General features: G+C 22.5%; 3 protein-coding genes across 6 annotated transcripts; 2 read left to right on the plus strand and 1 right to left on the minus strand.

Moving 5' to 3' along the window:
* The first annotated feature begins 544 nt into the window (after window positions 1-544).
* LOC100871436 (putative pyruvate dehydrogenase E1 component subunit alpha, mitochondrial) lies at window positions 545-3207 on the plus strand. 2 transcript variants are annotated; one of them, XM_003698321.3, is made up of 7 exons: window positions 545-902; window positions 1061-1078; window positions 1421-1657; window positions 1738-1956; window positions 2022-2270; window positions 2340-2588; window positions 2671-3207. In XM_003698321.3, exons 1-7 carry the CDS (start codon window positions 852-854, stop codon window positions 2854-2856), a joined length of 1209 nt encoding a protein of 402 aa, XP_003698369.1. In that variant the 5' UTR covers window positions 545-851; the 3' UTR covers window positions 2857-3207. The 2 variants fall into 2 exon arrangements, with proteins under 2 accessions (XP_003698369.1, XP_031775602.1); XM_031919742.2 differs by lacking the exon at window positions 1061-1078.
* Window positions 3208-3467: 260 nt separating this feature from the next.
* Window positions 3468-5386, plus strand: LOC100871673 (uncharacterized). The gene is made up of 3 exons (XM_003698322.4): window positions 3468-3862; window positions 4220-4342; window positions 4417-5386. Exons 1-3 carry the CDS (start codon window positions 3702-3704, stop codon window positions 4592-4594), a joined length of 462 nt encoding a protein of 153 aa, XP_003698370.1. The 5' UTR covers window positions 3468-3701; the 3' UTR covers window positions 4595-5386.
* Window positions 5387-6710: 1324 nt separating this feature from the next.
* LOC100871555 (zinc transporter ZIP3) lies at window positions 6711-13153 on the minus strand. 3 transcript variants are annotated; one of them, XM_012493266.3, is made up of 4 exons: window positions 13084-13153; window positions 11712-12248; window positions 10094-11132; window positions 6711-7715 (listed from the first exon to the last, which is right to left on the minus strand). In XM_012493266.3, the coding sequence occupies exons 2-4, from the start codon at window positions 11946-11948 to the stop codon at window positions 7435-7437; spliced, it is 1557 nt and encodes a 518-aa protein (XP_012348720.2). In that variant the 5' UTR covers window positions 11949-12248; window positions 13084-13153; the 3' UTR covers window positions 6711-7434. The 3 variants fall into 3 exon arrangements, with proteins under 3 accessions (XP_012348720.2, XP_086765422.1, XP_086765428.1); XM_086909296.1 differs by having other exon boundaries at window positions 11712-12283; window positions 13084-13117; XM_086909302.1 differs by lacking the exon at window positions 6711-7715 and having other exon boundaries at window positions 10016-11132; window positions 12880-13120.
* Between the last annotated feature and the right edge of the window lie 51 nt (window positions 13154-13204).

A 13204-nucleotide genomic window follows, 5' to 3' on the forward strand; every position in this document is an offset into this window, starting at 1 on the left:
TTATAAAATATATTTTCGAAATAATTTTTTATATAATATACTTATTTTTTTTTATAATAAACTTATAAAAAATATATTTATTTAAATGCATTACTTTCTTATTTTTAATTTTTTTTTTTATATTTTTTTTTATTCAATTCTGTAAATAAATTTTTTATTCAATTCTTGTAAAATAAAAAAATAAATATTATATATAAAATTATATTAAAATTATTATATCAACAGAAGTAAATAGAAAACATTGCATAAAATTGATATAATTTATAATTATATGAATTAAATAGCTTTTAACATCAAATCATTTCTTAACTCTTTCTACATTTTCATAAATTTCGTTAATTATATCTAATAAAAATAAATATCTTATTATTAAAACATTTTTATTTTTATTATTCTTATTATTGTAGTTATTATTAACTTCATTATTGTAGTTTAATTTATTAAATTAATTTAATATTAACTTATTGTTATAGTTTAACATCTATATATATATATAAAATCAACAATATATTAAACATTTATAATATTAATCAATATATTTTGTATTTTTAATTATATATTTAATTATTAATACATATATTTTACTTTTACATATTCTATATATATTTATATTTATGTATATATATATATATATATCCTCGTTTTCGATCACTTATTACGTCATATTATTCAACACTTTTAATGATGATTATGGAGGGGATACGAATCAATCTGTGACGTTTACAAATCAGGTCTTACGATCCGCGCCATACGAATGATTATTCTCTCTTCTAAATTAAATTTATTTTGTATATTAATTTCTATTTTACATTAAATAATTTTTCTTGTTTACAAGTAAAAATCATTTAAAAATGATACCTAACTATATCAGACATATAAGTGTCCAAACGTCGAAACGAAATGTGAGTATATGACCGAACGATAAATGACCTCTAAATTAGATACTTGCCAACACGTTTTATACTAGACTCTTGCTACAATTTCTAATCGTACAGTCTATCGAGTCTTACAATTGAACATTCGTTCTTTTTTTTTATATTTCCTCCTGGTGTCTTACCAGTTCGGCAGCTGGAATGAGGTAATTATTCGTATTAGTCGTATAAATATCGCTAAATATGAGATATTTATTCGTGTGTTTATTATACTAATAAATTTTTTTTACATTGTATCCAATTTTTTTTTTTTTTTATTTTTTTGCAAAAATTTTCAATATGGTAAGTTTAGAATCATAAAATAAACTTGTGTATTTTTCAAATTTTATACGATTTTACGAACATGATTCTTAAATTTATATTATTTATAAGTAATTTTTTATTTCATTTTTTTATTACTTTGTATATTTTTATAAATCATCTTCAATAATTTGTATATATCTTACAAAATGAAATATAAGGAATATATTTGTAATTTATATTTGTAGGTAGTATCATACTTCTTCAATAAGAAAAACAATTATGCTACAGAAGCTTCATTTGAAACAAAACCTTTTCGATTACATAAATTGGATAATGGACCTTCGACTCAAGTTACTGTTACTAAAAATGAAGCAATAGAACTTTATAAAAAATTACATACAATCCGTCGTATGGAAACAGCTGCTGGAAACTTGTATAAAGAAAAAATTGTCAGAGGCTTTTGTCATTTATATTCTGGTCAAGTAAGAATTATATTATATTTTTTTTATTTCAATTAGAATAACTATTTTTTATTATTAGTAAAATCTTTTCATTTTTTTAGGAAGCTTGTGCTGTTGGTATAAAAGCAGCTCTTCGACCACAAGATTGTGTAATCACAGCTTATAGAGCTCATGGATGGACCTATTTAATGGGAATAGATCCATTTGGTGTCTTGGCTGAATTAACTGGTAAAAAAGGAGGAAATGCAAAGGGTAAAGGTGGTTCTATGCATATGTATTCTGACAATTTTTATGGTGGAAATGGTATTGTTGGTGCCCAAGTGAGTAATAATTATTAAAATTATTAAATGAACTATAAAAGAGTACTATTTACAAAAATTTATAGGTGCCATTGGGAGTAGGAATTGCCTTCGCTCATAAATATAATAATACTGGAGGAGTATGTGTTACATTATATGGAGATGGTGCTGCTAATCAAGGTCAAGTATTTGAAGTATACAACATGGCTAAATTATGGGATGTCCCTTGTATTTTTGTTTGTGAAAACAATGGATATGGCATGGGTACTAGTGTTGATCGTGCTTCTGCAAGTACTGATTATTATACAAGAGGAGATTATATTCCTGGAATATGGGTATGTTTTTGAAAAATTATTTTGTAATATTATTATTTTGCAAATTATGTTAATTAAATATTTTATTAGGTGGATGGTATGGATGTACTAGCAGTTAAACAAGCTACTAAATTTGCTATTGACTATTGTACATCTGGAAAAGGTCCTATTGTGTTAGAAACTGTAACATATAGATATAGTGGCCATAGTATGTCTGATCCTGGAACAAGTTATCGTACTAGGGAAGAAATTCAAGAAGTAAGACAAACTAGAGATCCTATTACTGGTTTTAAGGAAAGAATATTGAATGCTAATCTTGTTACTCCAGAAGAAATAAAGGTTTGTTTTTTTTTTAATATTTTTTTTAATATATTGAATCTTATATCATGTAAATCATCTAAAATTTTTTCTTTTTTTTTAGACAATTGAGAATGAAATAAGGAAACAGGTAGATGATGCTGTAAAAGCTGCAAAAACAGATACTGAAATTCCATTAAATGAGTTGACTGCCGATATTTATGCAAATTGTGTAGAAAAAGAAATTCGTAATATTACTCCATTTAATCCTTTACCACATACAAGGCTAGGTCCAGCTGTTAATTCCTAAGTTAATCTTTAAAAAATGAATATTATTATTAAATCTTGTTTATTATTACACTGCCTGCCATTAATTAATACAAAAAATTTTTAGAGAAAAACTTTTAGAGAAAACTTTATCTTTTAAAGTTGGGCAAAAAAAATAATAAACCAGAATATATTTTCTTTTACCACTTTTGTTGTATATGTACAAATTATATATTTATTTTATTTATAGATATATAATATAATAAAAAAATTCTGTTTTATTTAATCAGTACATAATAATATTCATAATATTTATATATTATTATGAGTGACTTTATATGTACTTGTAAATAAGGATAAAATTAATGGAGTAAAAATAGATCAAACAATTCAACAATATCGTTTTATTTTCTTATCCTTAGTAAAAAATTATACTTATATAAATAAACTTATGTTTTATTTATGTTCGTTATCTTAAATTAGTGAAATAATTAAAGTTTTAAGTTATTAATAAGATATTTAATCTAATGCGATTTTAAATAATAGATTATACATACTTGGATAACAAAAGATAAAAATAATATTATAAAAAAATATATATTGTATAAAAAATATGTAAAAAAAATTTTATATTTGGAAATAAAAAAATTTATAATTAAATCAATTTTATTTATAACTTAATTTTAGAACATAACGCGATAGATATACATTAATGTATTTACGAACACACTATTGGAATCCATTTTTTTTATCCTTGTTCTATAAAATTTGATCTGTTTAGTGTCGTTCATTTGGTTGAATTCGTGTAAACACTTATAAAATTACGTTACAGTTACAATTATTTGGTCAGTAGCTCATTGACAACGATTTGGTGAAGACGAGCAAACAATGGCTGCTGCAGGAAGTACGAGTGCCGGTACAATTTTGCAAAAACTTGGTTTGAAGCCAATTACAAAATGTAGTCTTGTAAAATTTTACACTCCTGCTTTTGGTGTTGCTTCATACACTGCATTGTCTATCAACGTGATGAATCCTAGTCTTGTCATTAGGTAAGATAATAATGAATTCATTCAACTCTTTAACATTAACCTCTATTATATCTTTAGGTTTTAGATTTTTATCATTCTTACAATGTTACGTAATCTTTAGAGATAAATATTCCTTAATGAATTTTTTGAATTTATTCAAAAATTTTAACTGAAATATTCAATTTTGTCTCTCAAATAAAAATGACTATGTTAAATATAAATATCATGACCTACTTACAATGTTATTCGATTAACAAATTAATTAATCATAATTTTCTGTATATGAAAATATTTGCATTTTAATTATTTTAATCAAATAATATAATTTTTTATTATTTTATTTTGCTTTTTAATTATCTTTTTTTCATATATTTATAGGATCTTTCCAAAGAAAGATATTACAAATTTCTTACTGGGAAGTGCTCTTCTTGGCACTGGCTCCTATATATATACTCGTGACCATATGAAAAGTGCCCCCACATGTGTAAAAATCTTATACAGGTAAAATATTTTTATTATAATATATTCAAATTTTTCTTAAATAATATTAATAAATTGTTTTATAATTTTTATAGTACTGCTGGTGCTGTATTGCTGAGCTTTGGATCAGTTTTAGTATGGGCGGTACTTCGTTCTATAGTACCACCTAATCCAACTCTTTGTACAATAATTGGCATTGGTTCTGGACTTGCATTCATTAAAGTTGGTTCTAGTTATTTGAACTTTGTTGATGAGCAGATACCAAAAAAGTAGATAAAAGTACTTTTTGTAATTGATGTATAATTAATGTATACTAATTGCATCTAAACAAAAAGTTCATAATAATACAACATAAAATAGTGGATTATATTGAATTAAGAATAAGGAAAAAAAGATTAAGCAAAGAATTCTTGAAAGTTTACAAATTTTTATATTTTCTATAATCTTTGCTCTATACATACTAAAATATTCTGATGCTGAATTGTGTTAAAAATAATTATGAACTATTAATTTTACTTTAACTTTGTTAACCATTTACAAGATCTGACAATTATATAGAGAATACATAAAGTAAAAATTTATATATTATTACTTACTATTATTTTACATGAAATGTGTAAATGGTAAAAAATTAATTTCCTGACATGCAAAATATATTTCACATTCTTTGTATGTATGAAATTATATGACTTATATGTTAAAAGAAAAGCAGAGAAAAAAATTTTATAATTGTTTAAAGTATCTTTGTAACATGAATGCATTTTTCAAGGCATATATTTCATCCAAGTAATTGATTAGCAGTAATGGTAGAAATGTGCGATTTTTTTAGCAGTTTTAATAAATATCATACTAGAAAAAAATTGAAAGAATTTTATGTTACAAACATTGAATCAATTTTATTTTGGAATTTGGAATTAACGTAAGTATGATAAATTAAAAACAGATTATTTATATACACAGAATTATTTTTCAAAAGAAAAAATGTATGCTTTCCAAAATTGTATATGCATGCACTGGAACAGGAAATTGTATTACTTCTATAATAAATTGAATTACAAATTTAAATTGATATAATTTATGAATATTATTACTTATGAAAGAAAGTAATTTTTTTATATTTTATTAAAAAAAGATTTTTTATTTTATTAATAAATTTTTAGTATAAAAAAATAGAATTGTGTGACAAATAAATGTATTATTGAAAAATAATTGTATGTACAAATTAATTATATTCATATAGTAAGATTAATATATATTTATATTAAAAATAATGATGATAAGAATGATTAATAAATTCAAATTTAGCAAAAGTTAATGATTTATACATATATATATATATATATATATATATATATATATATATATATATAATTTATTAATATTAATTATAATTGATTATAATTATATATATATAATTTTAATATTATTAATTATTTTGTATATAATGTAAAAACTTATATTAGAGTCACAAAACATTTTAATTCGAATATAATTAGTTATTTAAAAAATAATATACTTTTCTTTAATATACTCTATTTCTTTTTAATTTATTGTTTTATGTACATATTGAGAAAAATATAATTTATGTTTAAAAAATAATTATTAAATTTGATTTAAAGAAAATAATATTTATTTATGTTATTAAAATATTTTTATAAATAACTCTATCATATAATATTTCTATCATATTATATTAATTTGCATATATATAAAATGAATAAAACATGATATTGTAAATATTTATAGAGTTTCTTATATTTTGATATGATCTCTTCATATGTTGTCAGCATATTATATCGATTTTAATAACATATAAAAAAAGTAATCATATACAACATAAAATATTAATATATATAAAAGTTGTTAGAATTAAATTATTTCATAAATAATATCATTTTAAAAATTCTGTTTTGTTTGAAAGTAATCGTTTAATATAAAATATAATAATAATAAATTTTTGAAAAAAAAATTATAATTGCACTTTAATAAAGATAAAGAAAAACAAAGAATTGCAAAACACAGTTTGATAAACAAAAAAATATTATAATATTAATAATATTATTAATAAGTCACAAAGGAATTCTTTTTTAGTTGAAAATGAATGATAATATATAATATAATAATAGTAAATAATTAAATTTAAATGTACAATTTAAAATGATATTAATGTATCATATTCAAATTTTTTTGATTCACTATCAATAAATTATCATTTATTTTATAAATTATATACATTAATATTAGACAAATTTTTTAATTGAAGTAATAAGATTTTTTTGTTAAAAAACATTAAATTAATAAATTAAAAAATTATGTAAATCATAGGATCTAATCATAGGAAATGTCTTTATAAATGGTTAATATGTCATTGATTAAAAATAACTTCTTATTATTAACTTATTAACTTATTCTTATTATTTTTTTTATTGAAAATTCTTAAAATAATATTACTTGGAACGGTTTAATATTTATAGTTATTAAAAAACTTTAAAACTGTTTCAAACATAAAGAATCGATAATAGCAAAATATATTCTATTTTATTACAATATTATACAATATGCACATTATATAAGCATGTATGTACATATTTGTACATATTTGAATATTGATATAAAGAATTAAGAAACAGTTTTGTATTGTATTATATATTATAATTAGTTATAATATAAAAAATAATGATAGATATAAGATAGATAGATTCATATAGATATAGAATTTACATTAAGAAAAAGTTAAGTAATTACGCGATTACATAGTTATACTTATGAATCATATCACATTTGGTCATTCAAAAACAATGGCGATATTTTATTGTTGTTTTAGATGTACATTTCTACCATATTTCGCAAATATTAGCATTTAATATCTGCATATTTGCATAATTGGTAACATATGCATATAATACCCGTATAATAAGAGTATTGTTTTCCTTTCTTAGATTGAAACCAAAGTTTCATAATACTGTTTTTTTTCACTCAAAACTTCTTTTTTATTCTTTTTATCGTATATGCATCATTGCAAAATCAAACAAATTTCAAGGTTCATTTATCCCATGAAAGAGATATTAAATATTTTAGTTTGTATTCAATATTATTTATGTTATTAACGGATATTAACTTCGATTTTCGTGCAATACTGTTTCGTTATTAGTTTGAAAAGATACATCAGTTGAAATTTTTATTGTTGAAGATAAAACGTTGCTCACAGTATCTGCAATACTTTCTGTCACTTTATAGATTTTGTCAGTGAGTATTCGTTCGCTCATTTCATTTGAATAGATATGTTCGTGGGAATCCAGCTCGTGATTATGATTATTTTCTTGATGCTCAGCATTATGATCGTGCAAATGTGCATGATCGTCATGTGAATGTGAATGAGAGTGAGAATGCGCAGCTGAAAAATAGAAAAAAATAATTTTTTAGATGAATGTTTAGCACCTTATTTTTTTATTTATTGCAAATTTTATAATTAGATAAATTTTATTTAGTAGATAGATTTCATAATATAGTTGTAAATATCTACAATTCCAAAAAAAATCAAGAATAATTTCATTGAATAACTTGAAGAATTGATAAATCTTATTAGGAGAAAAGTTAAACTTACTAATAAATTTTCTCTGATTAAAAACAAATTTATAATTCTAAGGATAATTTTTTGAATAAAGAATAAATAAAAATAAAAAGAATAATAAAAATATTCTTTACCATTTTTTATATGAAATATCGAATATTTATAAAAAATATCTATATTTTTAAATATTTAAAAGAAGATTTTTATTATAAAAAAAATTGTTCGATATTCAATAACATCTAAAATATCATATATATTGGTGAAAATAATTTCCTACATTTTTTTTTCCATAAATAGCAAATTATAAATTTGATAAATAGTTGAGAAAGCAGTCGAAAGTTGGTTTGATTGTTCGTTGTCTCGGGTCATTGACATAGAAATGGAGAAAGTCGATACATAAGTTTTTTTAAAGTATTATTCTTCATGAACCAAATTATTTGATTTTTTAGAATCATGATTAATTGTATAACATTTGAAATATATCGAAAAAAAAATTTTTTTTAAAAAGACAACTTTAAAAAGAAATAAAATAATCAAAATTGTTATTGAAGTTGTTATCTTCTCCATTTAAAATAATTTTATGTAATACAAATTTTCATATGAATCAGAAAAAAAGAGAAATAATAATACAATTTAATGACAAAAGATTAAACTTAATGAAGTTAATATAAATAAGTTCAATGAATTGTATGCAAATAGTAGGCTATTACATTGTGCTTGTCTTTTATTAAATCGAAGAAAGAATTTGTTGTTTCATTTTGTTTAATATAATATCTTCATTGTTTCTATCATGAGATCAAATTGCATAACTTCTGTAAAAAATAGTTATTATTCTAACTGTTCCTGTAGATTCTTGTGAAATCTAAATCTCTTAAATAATTTGTTATTAAAATGAATAGCAATATCGAATGACTTGAATAGAAATTTTAAAACTAATTGTATATATATATATATATATAAATCGGATTTTAAATCGATTTTTTTTAATTCTTCAAAGATATTATTATATATTTATGTATATAAATTATGTATATAAATTATTTATTATTTGATAAAAATATATATGTATATATATGCATATTTTTATAAAATTAATAGATACATTTGAGCATATTATAATATACGAATGAGATGTTCGATGAAAAATTATTGCAATGAATAACATTATTGCGAAATAGAAATTTAATTAATTAAATTAAAAATTAATTTAACATTTGTCTACCATTGTTATCAGAATCATTAGCTTAATTGAAAAGTATATCAATTGGAATATTATTGTATAAAAGAAATAAAGATTGACAACAAATGAAATTGACAGCTATATTCTATGTATATAATTAGTTTTTTTGAAATGATTTAAATCTATCTAGATTATTAGATTAAATAACCAATTTAGTCTTACAATTAAATTCAGATTATTGATTTATTTTAAATCAAATTAATTATATTTATTTATAAAAAATATTGAATAGTAAATAAAATTTTTGTATACATTAATAATAATAATAATAATTATCTATTAATAATAACTAATAATAATAATCATTAATTTTTTTTCTTTTTTAATGAAAAATTAAAATTTGATTAAAAAATAAAATTGGGAATAAATATTATATAATATAATTCGATTTCTTACGATTTTTGTAATTATGATTTTTTACTAAATCGATAGGAATAGTTTTCACGTATTACGAGAATACGTGGGTGGTGATTGCATCAAGGACGTACTAGCAATAGGTTTGCACCGATATTGATAATTTTAAAATAGAAAGAAAACCAAAATAATGGCCATTATTATAAGCAGTTAATATGATGATAAATTGAATATTTTTGTGATTTTATTGAGTAGAACTTATAAAATATATCTTATTTAGATTTTAGAATCAATATTATTATTTTCTTAAAAATAAAGAAATTAATTATAATTTATTAAATTATTTCTGTCTCTTGAATTGAAATTTAAATTTTTTTCAAGACAGGTATTAAATTAAAAAAAAAAGATAAAAGTATAAAATAAAATATATAGATTCCTATTAGATATAAACCAATAATGATTTCAGATGATAATGAATGAATATGATGATTTCAATTTTATTAATTAGAGATTAGAAAGAAAAAGTGGATATTTGCAAAAATTTTTATATCGAATTATTATTTTATTATACACTTTAATTTCGGATCATTAATCAGAAAACACTCACTGGCGATTTGTAAACCCAACATCAGCATGAATCCAATAATTATGGCAGTTAATTGTAAAAGGCCACTTTTCTCGTTAGCTCTCTCTCGTGCCAACACTTCAAAGAAAACCACGTACAGCAATGTTCCAGCGGCCATTCCTTGTAATATTGTTGGAGTAGGTCCTAAATTCTCACTATCATTTTTAAAATGACCAAGGGCTAATCCAACAGCAATACCAATTGGTGTTACCATAGAAAATATTGTTAGATATCCAAGAGTAGTCTTAGTAGAAGCACCAGCAACATAAAGTTCCATACCAACACAAAATGAGATCACTAATTTATGAGTAGCTATTGCAGCAGCCAGATAAATAACAGAACTAATAGAGGGTTCTAGACCTACAGCTAAACCTTCAAAAATTGCGTGAAAAGATAAAGCAAGAACTGTTAATAATCCTTGTATTGATGCCTTTTTTGTTATAGTCATGTGACTGTGTTCATGATGCTCCATTCTGGGATAATGCTCTGCATCAGAAAAGTGTTTCACATTGTTTTGTGAATTATGCTTTGTGGAAGACAATCCTATAGGAGATGATAAAACAAATATTGCGGGTAACATTTTGTCTTGTTTGCTTTCGCAAAATTCATCCAGGTCGTTTTGCCGTTTGTTTAAATTATTTTCGCTATCTTCTAAATCATTGTTATCTTCCTTCCATGTAGATCTGATTGTAGTGGATACCGTGGTGGTCGATCCAATTGTGGTTGATGTTGCACCTGTTTGATTGTTACATCTACGCACAGATACTGTTCTATATAGCAATGCCTCTGATGACTCGGGTTTTCCCGTCAATGCTGCATGTACCGCCTCTTCAACGAAGTAGACGAGAAAAAATCCGGCGCAGAATAGTAGCTCCGATAAACTTAGCGCACCTAGAGTAGGTAGTTGACTGTTTGTTTGATGTCTTTCTACGCTGATTCGGACCTCTGGAGCTAGATGTAAGAATGTAGTGAAGAGAAGAACTCCTCCGCCAAAACAGAGCAGCAACGATGTTTGTAAACCCTGAAGATTATATGTTATATTTTCTAATTTGCCAAACATTTCGTGTCCTTTAAAATGATTTTATTCTTTCTATTTCCTTTTTTTTCTTTGATTTTTGTCATTGAGAAAAAGTTTAATTAAATAGAATTATTGCTATTGTATTTAATATTATTGTTAATTTAGTTTGCGAAAATAAATTTTTTTTTATAAAATCAAGAATTTTACCACAATAAATCAATATAAGAAGAATAGGAAAAGTTGGTTTTTCAACAGAAATTCTCAATTGATAAGATATAATCAATGAGACATATGAAGAAATAAGTGAAATAACTATATAGAGTTTATGATATATAAAATATAAATATAAATAATAACAATATTAATATATAAAGTAGAAAACGTAATATATAACAAAGTATAAAATATTAGAAGGATATTATGAATTATATTATATATTTATTTATTTTTTTCGATATAGAAATAAAATTTAACTGGATTAATTTTCAGATAAATAATTCTATCAATTGAGGACTATTAAGAATTATTCAATTCTTTTACAATTTTATTATTGAAATTTTGGTACTAAGTTTCGAAACATACTTGTGAACTCGTTGCAGATTCAGAGATGACACTAGCGGATGAAGCGTTTGAAACTGATGTTGATGTACAAGTACTGGAATTACTGAAAATTCCACAATGTCTTTTTTTGCGATGATTCATTCTGTAACGTCCGACAATTAGTGGTAGCATTCCCAAAAGCAAAGAACCAAAACCAAGACCAATCATTGCACCTATCTTTGCTACTAATAAAACAGTAGATGTAGTTGCTTCCTCCATTTTTATTTTTCGTTATATTTTAAAAGATAAATTTGAATTTTAAGAAGTTTTTATCTCAATTCCATGTATTATCCGAAATGAATGACTTATCGATAATCAGTCAATCTTGAGATTTCTTTTTTTTTTACTATTATTTTTTCTTAATTATTACTTTTATCACATTTCTTCTGTTCAATTAACATTTTATTTTTCGATCTCTTTTTGACGTTTAATTTGTCAAACGTTTCACTTTTTTCGTCTTTGTCCAGACAATCAATCCAACGAAGCATTCACTTTGTCACTTAACACACGTATGAGCCACTGGTGAACGACATTTAAACGATAAGACCAGATTACTTTAGTAAAATATTAATAGAATATGAAATTTAATCAAAGAATTAATTCTCTACTATTTCAGATTTTTCATATTCTTTTAAAATATTTATAAATTTTTAATAATTTATATATATATATATATATATATATATATATATAAATATAAACTATCGATCTTTAGTATGTAAATATTTGAATGCATTACATAAATGATTAAAATTAAAATAAAATTATAAAAATAATTATATATATAATAATCTTTTCTAATTTAATATATATACTATATTATCAATTTTTTTTTGAAAAATATTTGTAAAAAAAGAACATTTTTAATAATCGTAAAAATTTAAATTTAATTGCTTTGATAATTTTAATGTTAATAAGAAGAAAAATTTGCAATTTTATTTATCAATCTTTTCACTTTAACTCTATAAAACTGTAATTATTACTATAACTATATTTATTAAAATAGTGATAATTAATAAAATTATCATTTAATATTACTTTAACAAAATAATTATAATCTTTATTAAAAATGAAATTTAAACATTTTAATGATGTAAAAATTTTTGTATATATCTTAGATCCAAATTCTTGAAGAAATTACACTCTTTACTTTGTATTGCAACACTACTTTTTGATTGAAAAATATGAATATATTAATGTTTTGAAATGTTATTGAAATGACTGCTTAATTGTGATGATATCTTCTAAATATATTTTATAACTGTATATTTTAACTGATGAGCTTGTGAGAAGATTTTTTATTTTTGAGAATCGCGAAAAAATTATATAAATGAGTCTAGTTAGAACAAATTACGTCCGTTCCATGCGGTACGACGGTGAATCGAATACTCAGGGCTGGTTGCCTACTCAACTCACGATCCCCTCGCGTCTTACGTAGCCGCGCTGTTTCCTGCTCTCTTCCCCTTCCATTAGAC

Source organism: Apis florea, unplaced genomic scaffold (assembly GCF_048593485.1).
Source record: "Apis florea isolate Af1SG1 unplaced genomic scaffold, ASM4859348v1 contig_1789_pilon, whole genome shotgun sequence".
Taxonomy (NCBI): Eukaryota; Metazoa; Arthropoda; class Insecta; order Hymenoptera; family Apidae; genus Apis; species Apis florea.